Here is a 12,196-nt window from a genome sequence, read left to right on the forward strand (position 1 = left end):
ATACCAGTACTTTTGCCACTAATTACAGTTTATTCTGTTTTATTATAACGCAACAGAGCCCGAGTGTCGCCATAGAGAGTGCACCTCGTCATTAGCATTCAAAATGCAAATTGCACCAGCTCTCGGGGCAATGCACCCGTCTCAGAACTTACTTTCCCAGAAATAATTTCATTAACATCTGCATACTCGCTTGCTAAGTTCCTTTTAAGGTACTATGAAACACAAGGATACTTAACTACTCAGTGTACTCGCGTTACCTAAAAAATGGTACCAACTTAAAGTTAAAAGATTCTCTAGGTATGAAGAGAAACTAGATTACTCTACATAGACGGTTAGGCAAAGCGAATAAGTTACGAATTCGTGGAATTACACCCAAGCTGCTCTTTTTATATAAAAAAGCTTTACAAGTAACAAAAGGTTTCAATAATAATAATAATAATAATTCATTTATTCGCTTCAAATAGGGTACCCTCATTACACATGTTGATGGTAAAAATTAAATCAGAACTTAAACCTATTCGGCCTTCTAAAATAAAAGCATGCAAATACAATAATAAAATAATACATTGGTGGATTTAGATTCGATTTTAAAACAATAATTAGGCAACAAATTGATAAATTTAAGATAATTGATTTAATTTGATATGTCAGAATCGTGTATGTCATAATTTAATAACAATATTTTTTTTTTAATGATGGGAAAATTGTATGCATCAATTAATTATTCTTTATGATTCATGAATTCGTCAATAGAGTAAAACAAATGATCAAAGAGCCACATGCGCAATTCCTTTTTAAAATTAGTCAATGGTAGAGGCTTAATGCGATCTGGTATACAATTAAAAATTTTTCCACACATTACATACGAGTTATTTAGAAAACGTTTTGTTTTGGGTATTGTATTTAGTACGACTTTATTGGGCTTCCTTAGGCTTCTGAATGTTACGTCCTTCGCTATTAAGAATTTCGATAGCTTTCGTTTCACGAATATACCAACTTCGAAAATGTACAGGCATGGGAGGGGCAATACTCTTAGTGTTTTAAAGATTAAGTCTAAAGTTCAAGAGAAATTTAGTAACAGAGCTCCATGTGAAGAGTTCGTCCAAGGAAACCGTGCCTCCTTACCTATTTCTGCCGCGAAGCGCTAATGTGGGTAGGCGTTTCAGTTTTTTTAGGGTTAAGGGTGCTGTTGGTGAAATTATAGGCACATAGGGCCTTTCAACTTATGTCTGAGAGTGACGGGCGCAATAGCAGTATACCTTAGTTGTTTGCGATTTAAAGCTCTGAACGGCATTACAACTGTTATGGACAGGCGCACGACTTATATACCCGCCACTTGGTATTGTAATACAAATTTTCTTCACTGGTTCATGATTTGCGTTTGGTCAGGTATGATAACTATTTTCTAGAGCTGTGGTAGCCTATTGTTTCTCAATTGAAAGTTCGAACCACTGTGGTGGTATGTACCTACCTATGACTTTAATATCTAAGTTACATTTGTGAATATTTTATAGCAATAGCGACATACAGCTCCTTCAACTGTTATCACACAGGAAACGAAACAATGAGAGATAGGTAATTAGGTACAATATTCTATTATTATAATATCAATTCAATAAAATTTAACTACAGTGAATAGCGACATCTCTAGCTGGGGCTAATAGCTGTAAAGGTATCTAACTGGGTGACGAAATACTGTCATAGATTTCTCATAGATAGTGCTACGGCTAAAAAGTTGTTGAAAAACCAAATACCAAGATACGACAACGAGCATATAGAAAAATTGCTGAGGTCCGCTGGTTCGTTCAGTGGTTTAGTTGGCATAGCGTCTGACACGGTTTGCTAGAAGACGTCGGTTTTAATCCGGCCGGATTGAAGGATTTTTTCCAAGTGTTCCATCTTTGTATTAATAACTTATAACAAACTAGTGGAGCAATTTCACTCAATTTTAGTTGTATAGTCCATAGATTATTAGTAAATACTTAGTATAGAAATAACAGCAAAAACAACAGTACAATACCGTCGGATGGGTCACTAAGGCGCAAGTGTGGCGTGTATCTCGTTGAACCTGCCGAACATACCACTGTGTTGGACCTTCCCCTCACTCTGTGCATCAGTGAGACAATTTTGTTGCGCATTAGCGTAAAAAAAGGGGTCGTGGATTCGAATCCCAGCTTGTGCGAAATTTAATTTTAAATTTATCATGACTTTTCGGTTAAGGAAAACGTCGTTGTGTGCACACATCTGTATATGTGAAGTTTCACATACACATAATAATTATGTATATGTGAAGTTCCCAATGCGCATGCGTTGATACTACCTCAACTGCGACTACTCCCGGCGCATGTATTCCCTCCCCTCTATAACATCGGGTCCTTCAAACGTAGTGTGAAGAAGCATTTGGCCAGACCGGCAAAATGATAGTGACGGAGTGAAGATATTTGTGTTTTCCATCCGTTACTGTCATCTCTGGACTGTATTCGCACTTTCCATCAGGCGCGGTGCAGTCATTTTGCCGAGTCACAATAAAAAAAAAAAAAATAAAGGCTGGAATTCAAATTTTTCCCGTACTAATACGGCTCATTTTATTTATGTAATTCAATTTCAATCATTTGAAAAACTTATATCGTATACTATATGTTCAATATTGATGCGAGATCAAGATATCGTATATTTTTGAAATTCCCGCTTAGTAATTCGTTTCTAGTGTCATTTGAAAAAACGAGATGTTCTGGTTGGCTAGCGCAAACGAATCAAGTTTGTGCCTACATGTACGTAAAAGGGAAGGAAGATAGACGCTCACCCAACGTGCGAGCGAGCAGTCCTTTTTATCAAAAATTGCACATTTTTTTGAAAGAGGTTCCGTTTGAAGCTGCCGTGGTGGTCGTATCGAATTTTATAAAAACCTAATTTTCATACCTGTTTTGAGTTTTCTCACATCGTAACCGATAACATCAACGCCGGCCGGCAAGTGAAACTCATTTTTGAAGACAGAATCAATTTGTGGTGAGTTCTGCAGGCTCTGGATTCATAAGACCCAGCTTTGAAGATCAAGGTACGTGCGTGTAGCATATAGCTAATTGGTTCCCATCGTTTTCTCAATCAAACTTACCCGATTACGATTAATTCCATGAAATATAAAGAATTCTCGTACACCATACGTGTTCTATTTAGTTCAGTTGATATAAAAAAATCATTATAATATAAAGTATCTATTGAATACTGCGCTTTTCTTGTAAAATGTCGAGGTAAGTCTGTGTTTTTTTTTTCTGTCGTGAAATTTTTAAGAATCGTGCTTTTCACACCATATAGTAATCAGTGTGTATCCTCAATTTTACTATTTACCTTTCACTGTTATTACAGACTCTTAAACCCATGGGAACTTCAACTCAAGCAGTCCCATTGTGATAGGAGGCCTGCACCCAGCAATAGTGTAGCCTAACTTAAGAGAAATGAGAATGTAGACTGCTCAGTCCACAAGATTTACTGTAAGACACATTGACTTACAATTATATGGACGTCGGGTCCGCGCTAAAAAGTGTCCGCACTTGTAAGGCGCTAAAATCGTATACAGAGCGCCAAACTCCGCTTTAGTCTTCATTTGTTCGACTGACAGCGCGATACTGCGAAGACTTTACAATTTAAATTTCGAATAGGTTGACTTGGGACATTTTTTTCATGGTTTTTGTATTAGACCCGTCGTCCATTTATTTGTAAGTCAATGGTAAGACATGATAAAAGAGGAAAAGGAAGGACCAAAAAGCCCTAAACAACTACATAAATTTAATAGCAATGACGTGAAGGTTAACAATAAAAAAAATTAAAGTGAATTTACATTTACGATGAATCGAACTACTGTAAAAATAGTGAAAGAAAAGGAATTCCAGAACGATTCAAAATTTTAAGTGGCCAGTAATCAGAAAAAAGATGATTAAAAGGTGAGATGACAATAAAAGAGGTCAGTATTGGCGCAGTAGACTATATATAGGCTAACTACAATTATTATTATCAGCGTAAAAATTCGTCTGTGTGCACATCAGTAAACATGGCAAACGCACTGCATTAGCTAGGAAACCTCAAAATGGTTATTGTAAAATATACCCATCATAAAATCTAACCTCTTCGAAATATGCTGTTCAACCTGCATTATAAATTTATGATACTTCACCCCAGCTTCAGAGAACATCTCAATTCAAGTAACATTAATCTTAAATGCAATAAGAATTAATTTTAATCTCTTCAAATGTTAATTTACTCAAGCAACGCTCAGCACTTGACTCTGAAGTCATACATCTATCTACATAGTTACCAACTGTTTACATAATTAAAACATTGTTTTTAACACAAAATTTAATAAAAATTATTATTATGCAAGTGTTTTACCCCACAGTCTACCATACTTTATTAGGGATCTCACGTATCTGCGAGAACTTTAAGTAATAAATACATACAGACGTTACTTTAGGGAAGTCCATGTTAATTAAAATGGAAGTAAATTGATTTGACACTCCTCAAACCCAGTTAAATCGTGCAAAGTTGCTATGCTTGTGTTGAATATATTTTATTAGATTGCACACTCTGTCCCGTGAGATAGGAGGACGTGCGTAGTCACGGTAGAAAGACACAAAACTAACATTATTGTAGTGTTTAATATTGTACCAATAGCTGTATGTTCTATGACTATAGACAAGTGATTACGCCAGTACACAGATGGATGTGCTGGGGGTTTTGTACTCGATATACGAGGCACCTCTACGTCATAGCACGATGTAGTGTTATGAATATTGTCATCTTGATTTCGTGTCTTTCTACCCGGTTTTATATACACCAATAAAATAAGTTTCTTTTGTCGTCCCTCAATATCTATATATATTGAGAATATTCTGAACCATGAATATAGGTTTTACAGTCTATAACATTATATTATGTCAATTGGTATCGACGAGTTGTTAACTTACGGATGGTGATCTAGAATTTTGGAGTACAGTCGGGGCTTTTATTAATTTTAATTTAATTCTCATGAGCAATGTAATCATAAATTCAGACCATATACTATAATATGGATTTAGTTAGTTAAATTCTCCTGCAAGCCTGGTATCAACTTTTATTATTCATAATATTTGACAAAGCTATTAAAGCTTCATTGTCAAACTATTTGTGTTTACCATATGTACAAATACAGTGCCCAGGATCATAATACGTTCACCTAAAGAAATTAAAATTCAGTTTTCACGGGAACTACCAAATTATTGTCATTGAATTTCTCTTTAAAATTAGTCTCAAATTAATAAATTATAGGATCCACCAAAAAGACGTATCACTAAGTATCTAGCTTACTTACTTCGGTAGCTCATTAACCTAAAGTTATTCTTAACTGTAGTTTCTGTAAAATTTCACTTCACATAATAATAATAACAATAGTTTCTGACCCCGGCTGACCGTGCCATTGCCGGAAAATAGCGCCTCACCCATTTAAAAATTCAAAATTAATCTTTTACGCCTTGAAAGAGACGAGAGTCTAAAATACAAAATAATTACGTATCTGACAACCGAACCGATGAATTACCTGGTCAATCTAAGGAATTCCCAATACCAGAGCAACGTAATTCAGCACAAGGCACTCCGGAATCGAACAGGGAAGCTCCTAATCGCTCACCGTGCTGATCAATCAAGGTCGTCCACACCAATAACAGAGACGCTGTCTTTTGTGTTACGAGGTGCGGCTCTGTTCTTGGATTTATACGGAAAATATAAAGCTATACAATTCGATCTGAATGGCAAAGAATAAAGCAAAAGACTTTGAAACTCACCAAACATGGTAGAAGATACATTGATACTTACGTGATCCCAAATAAAATTCCCAATATTGTCTTCGCAATATATTCCCAACCTCTCTATCAATATTTTTTGCTGAGGCACGGATATTCTTCGTAACTTCATTGACATCGGTGCCGATGCTAACGTCGCTACCAGAAATCGGATCTACTATCTGATAGACTCTAATCGCAAGATCTTGGATATTGACGATAAATCGGCCCCATCTCGTAACGAGGATGCCGCTGGCGTAACTCAATTTTAAAGCCGCAAAATCAAAAGATTTAGGCTGCGTTCTTTTATTTAACAATAACCGTAACCTATGAATACGTTTTGTGGATAATTTTTTCATTATAAAATATACAAATTTACAATCACACCAATTTTGATATAATTGTTTGCACCTTGAGACCAAACAATTTGAGTAATGTTCTTTTCAAAATTTTACATTACAAAAATTTTGATTGAGGTTGGAATACAAAGCGAAGACTGGGAATTTTATTTTAGTTTGCGTAAGTAATTATGTACCGTGTACCAAGTTTGGTGAGATTCAAAATCTTTTGCCTTCATTCTTCCGTTTTAATCGAATTGGAACACCCTGTATTTTCCAGAGCCCTACCTCGCAATACGTAAGGCAGCATCGCTGCTATTGGTACGAACGACCTCGTGGTACAATTATTGTCAATGTGGGCGATTAGGAGGTTCCGGGTTCGATTCCGGAGTGCCCTGTGGTTCTAGTCTGGGTATTCTGCATAGTGCTTCTGAGTGAATTCCGCCGCTCTGGTACTCATAAGTACAGGCAATTTTCTAGTTTGAAAACAGATAATTTCACATTATAATTACACGCGTATTGTTACAAAAAAGAGCACGTCAGGTTTTGTTAGACCAACTCATTAATAATAATAATAACGCACACACTCAACATAGCCTCGCACTAGAGAAGCCCTGTGTCGCGAGTGCTATGAATACACACACATAGACAACCACAAATTACACCCAAAGTCACGAGGAAATGGAAATCGAACCCGGGACCTTTGCGTGGCAGTCCGGCATGGTAACCGTTCAGCCACGGAGGCAGTTGACTTATTGTAAATAACGTAAAGCTGCATTTATATCTTAAATGTGAGGGATGTGCGCTGTAGTATATTCAGGAAGGAACTATGGATTTCTTACATATAGTAGTTAGTAAGAAAATATTTGATTGGTTTATTGAAAGATGTATGAAGAGTGAGGGTTAATGGAGAAAATACAAAAAAAATTATTAAGATCTATGTTAAATTCCAGTAACATAGATTTGATTACCATCAAAATGTCACACAGTGATTACCTCTGGCTACTTTTCCACGGGTTCGAAGCGGTTAACGTGCACCCATCTATAAATAAATAAAGGAAGCAGCAGAGGCGCGCTACTTTAGACCCCCCAATCGAATACAAATCATAAAACACTCAACCAGTCATCAATAAATAATTTTGTTAACAACTTGTTTGCGTGTTTTAGGCCACAAGTTACGCCATCTATTGGTAGAGTTTGGAACTAAATATCTAGTAGTGGGATATATTGTAATATAACTGACTGGTAGCGTTATAACATAAAGATTTGGTGTTATGTGCTATAAGCCAAATGTAATGTTTCTGTAATTAATTTAACAAAACTACTTTTTCTGAAGACGGAACGTGTGTGAACATTTTTTTATGATACCAAATGATAGAACCAATCGCGCGCCTGGTGGTAAACGACACGCTTGTCCATAACATGTGGCAGTACCACTCAAAGCTTCAAATCAAATCTGAGGGGCAATGCCACTGCGCCCGTTAGCCTGAGGCATACGTTGACAAGTTCCATGTGCCTGTAATTTCTCCAGCACATTTATTTACCCTTCAAAACCGGAACACAGTAATGCTGACGTTACTGCTTGGCGACAGAAATAAGTAAGGTGGCAGTACTTCCCTGGACGAACTCTTTCACAAGGAGCTGTACTGCTACTAATGATGATGACACCTGTTCATCGGTAAATTCAGTTCATCATCAGCTTATAGGTATCCACTGCCGGACATAAGCCTCAACTTATGCATGCCGACGCTCCCGGTCCTGTGCCGCCCGCATCCGTCGTCGAGTCGTCCGTCTACATTGCCGCAGCGCATCCTCCACTGCGTTTGCCTTGACGTGGTCGCCACTTTAGAATAAGTCTGCTCCATCGGTCATCAGCCTTCCTGGAGACATCTCCGGCCTACTCCCACTTAAACTTACTGATTTCACGCGTTATGTCAGTTTTTACTTTTATGTCAGTAGTTACTTTGTTTCCTGTCACAGTACTTTCTTGGACGAGTCCTTTTCCAAGAAGCTCTACTTCTGGTAAAATTACAGTAGTAGATACATTCGTAATGTAAGAGAACGTCTTTGAAATTGATTAAACATTCACGTGATATGATTTCGTCTCTTGTAAAACAATATTCTCAACATTTTCTTCAGGAGCAGCATTGAAACAAGAATGATACTCTCCATAAACCTAAATCGAATGCCCCCTTGACCGGACTCATGCAGTCATATAAAGACTTAACTGTGACCAGAGACAGTGACATAGACATCTTTCATGTAAAGAACACTAAACAGCTTATTCGCATGTCCAAGCAATTGTTTAATCCTTAAATCCTTTATAATCAATTATTGCCATTGACTTACAAATAAATGGACGACGGGTCTAATACAAAAACCACGAAAAAAATGTCCCAAGTCAACCTGTTTAAACGTAGTGACATGTCAAGGAATACGAAAAAGCTAAAACGTTGAATTTAAATTGTAATGTCATCGTAGTACTGTCTAATTTTGCTTGCTTCGCTGTCAGTCGAACAAACGAAGACTAGAGCGTGAATGACGCTCTGTATACGATTTTAACGCCCTATAAGTTCGGACACTTTTTAGCGCGGACCCGACGTCCATATAATTGTAAGTCAATGATTATTGCTGTAATTTTACATTTTTACCTAATTGCTTTTTTATTATTATTTTAGATTATTCTTTGTTTCACATTGGCTAATCATAATTTTTAGTTCTGTACATATCTGTAGCGACTTGCCACATTGAATCGTGAACATATGTACATTTATTTCTAAGCTTGTTTTGTGTTACGTTGATGGTGCATCTTTCAATAAACAAACCTGCGTTAGGCAGCTTTATTTTATTTTTATTTTTATTTTATTTTTTTATTTATTTATTTATTTCAGGCAACTAGGACCCATAGATACATACCTTACAGACTAACATACATATAATATAACAATAACAATATAAAAACAAAATACACCTATATTATATATACCTTAAAACAAACATACATACAATATAATAATAAAAACTAATCTACACGATTTCCCTTATCGGCGACGTCTGGCGCAATCTGGTGTCAGGTAACCGGCCTCGGAATCGCCGATATATGACACCCTTCGGCCAAAATTCCTCTTTCATGAAGGTCGAAAGATGTTCGGTCGGTATTCTCACCACAAACGAATTGAAGTTCACGTTGCGGCGAGACTCCAACCGCTCGACCCTCAGGGTGTATTTGGTTTTATGCCTGATATACTCCACTATCTCCTCAGACTTCGTGGAGTAATGCAGCCGCGACAGGTACAACAACGTCGTTGGTACGGCCGGACGCAGCAGGAAGTTCGGTCCTGTCGGAGCTGTGCCACACTGGTTACGGCTGGTGGGCTTCCTCTTCACCACCTTTGTGAAACCATCCTCGTCGCACTGGACCGTCTGCCTCTGTGGTTTTGCAACTTCAGAAACAGGCACACGGAAATTGTTTTTATCCTTAGCCGATTGCCGCCGCTCGAATTTCGAAGTGGCGGGTCGGCTAGTTGAAGCGGCTACAGCGGCTACAGCGGCGTATGCACGTGTCGGGGTTGACGTGCACACGCGTGACATTTCCACCGAGGCAGAGGGGCGGGCAGCGGGGCGCGGCGCATCATGCGCGGTGGCAGCAACGAATGGTGACGCATTGTGTGCCGACTCGAAACTGCTGACCGAGGCATTCAGCGCTGCTCCGCGTCGTGTGTTTACATTAGAGGCTTCTGGTGACCTACATACCGAAACAGCATTGCTTAATAACGCAACTTGGGTACGCAGCTCACTTATGATGTTATCCGAAGCCTCTAATTTACACTGTACTTCGGCTAGGCTAGACTTCAGGGACGTAATGTCCTTCAGCAGCCTAGTAACATCGACGTGGTCGAACGTGACGGGGGGCAGCTTGTGCAGCTCCTTCGCCACGAATGTAGGCACGTCGTCCGGGTCAGTCTCCTTCAGCAGCGTGATGATGTCTTGGAGACTCTTCACGCCTCCATCCCTCCGGCGAGATGGCATCTCTTCGGCTTTACCGAGACGCTGGAAAAGCAGCATCTTGCCACTGCAAATCTCATCTTCACTGAAATTTGATTTACATATCTGCACTATGCTGACTTCATCCATGGTGTCGATAGCGTGTATAATGAACGCCAGGAGCTCATTGGCAATGAGTTGCTGGGAACTCATTGTTCAATTACGCGCAGCGGCTTGTGCCGCTCGAAACACGAGTTAGGTGTAATTAACTCACTTCGTCGTGGCACGTCCGTTTCCGAACGCGCATTGCTACGGACTCTTTTTTAAGAGACCAATATTGTGAAACATAATAAGGTAAAGAAAGGACTGCTTAAACAATTTATTCGGGGTCCTTTGGGAAAATCCCTTACGTTACAATGCACAATACATTTAAGTCATGTGTTCCAGTCCAGTCATAATATTTGCTAAAACAATCCACTCGAGCGGAATCAAATCTCTTTTAGATTTCAAAGAGCATACGGTGTTTGCTTTTTAAAATTGTTATATTGGTACTTGTTTTGTTATTTTGCTTTTCTAAGTTTTTGATGTTTGTGTTTTCGCCTGGTTTTCTTTTGAGGAATGTTTATGTAGAGAATTTGAGACGAAACATGTTGAGAATAAAAAGCACAAAATGGTTTACTACTAAATTAACCGTGGTGGCCTCCCGCATCCCAAGCAATGGGTTGTGGTTTCGAATACGTACTGCATGTCCGAGTTTTTGAGATTTATGTGGGAAATTCAATTTATAATTCACCATCATCGTGAGGAAGCGATTTAATTATGTGTGTAAAGTTCCTAAGGCGCATTGGGCCCTCGTGGGAACATCTGCCCAAGCCCTTTTATTTTGAGAAGAGACCTGTGGGTAACAGTGAGACTATATATAGTTCCAGTAGCAGTGGAGATCCTTATGAAAGAGTTCGTCCAGAGACCTTACCTATTTCTGCCGTCAAGCAGTAACGTCAGCTTTACTGTGTTCCGGTCTTGTAGGGTCCTTACCCTTCAAGACCGGAACACAGCTACCAAAAACTTTTTTTTATAATATCAAGTGACGGGACGAACAAGTCGTGCGCCTGATGGTAAGCTACACACCTATCCATAACAGTTGCAGTGTCACTCAGAGTTTTAAATCGCAAAGATCTGAGGGCCACTGCCACTGCATCTGTCACCCTGAGACATAAGTTGCTAAGTCCCATGTGCATCTAATTTCACCAGCACCCTTACTCTTCATAACCGGAACACAGTAATGCTGATATTACTGCTTGGCGGTAGAAATAGGTAAGGTGGCAGTACCTCTCTGGACGAACTGGAGCTCTACTGCTACTAAATATTTGCATTCAGTGGATATAATAAGAATATTTGCATTCTTGCGGAAAGCTTATGACATTGACTTATGACGCAAGTTGTATTAAACACAAAACAAATATCGATCCTATCCAAAATCAATAGTAACATAGGACCTTGTTACCGATGGATTGCATACTCAACAAACTACTAGACTCCTACGTGACAAACTTAGCAATGTAGAAGGAAAAATATAATCTTACCTTGTAGACTTACTTTTGTACTGATCGAAACACAATATTCAATGACAGGTCAACGGCACACCTTCCTCGCTATGTATGTTCTGTGGCCTAGACATCTCTGTAATAGGAACTACAATTACTTTGCAGATAGGCAGACGGGGAAAACATTCAATTCTATTAGGAATCGATATTAACAACTGTGTTGATTTAGTTATGGGCTAGAATATTTTTATCGGCTAGTTTTGCTGAGTAATATTTGAATGATGGTGCTGTGTTTATTAAAATTTGCTATTAGGTCATTACGTTGAAAGTAAAAGAACTCAAAATCTGAACAGAACGAGAATACTTCTCAGTATACTTCAATGAAGTTTGACAAACCCCAGGTCTTTGCAAAAGAAGTCCGTTATCTGCCCAGGATGCTGCGAGAGGCAATTGAAATTAAAAACATCCTAATTTCAACGGGGAAGATGGTTTCTCCGTACCACCAGTTTGGAATCTAGTATTT

The 12,196-nt window shown here is 38.5% G+C and overlaps 1 protein-coding gene across 1 annotated transcript; it reads right to left on the bottom strand.

Moving 5' to 3' along the window:
* Window positions 1-9,193: 9,193 nt before the first annotated feature.
* On the bottom strand, window positions 9,194-10,342 carry LOC113238327 (the record flags this gene model as incomplete). Its single annotated transcript, XM_026475165.1, has 1 exon — window positions 9,194-10,342. A coding segment is annotated over exon 1 (1,149 nt), but the record flags the coding sequence as incomplete, so codon positions are not given.
* Between the last annotated feature and the right edge of the window lie 1,854 nt (window positions 10,343-12,196).

Source organism: Hyposmocoma kahamanoa, unplaced genomic scaffold (genome assembly GCF_003589595.1).
Source record: "Hyposmocoma kahamanoa isolate Upper Pololo Valley unplaced genomic scaffold, ASM358959v1 95, whole genome shotgun sequence".
Classification (NCBI taxonomy): domain Eukaryota; kingdom Metazoa; phylum Arthropoda; class Insecta; order Lepidoptera; family Cosmopterigidae; genus Hyposmocoma; species Hyposmocoma kahamanoa.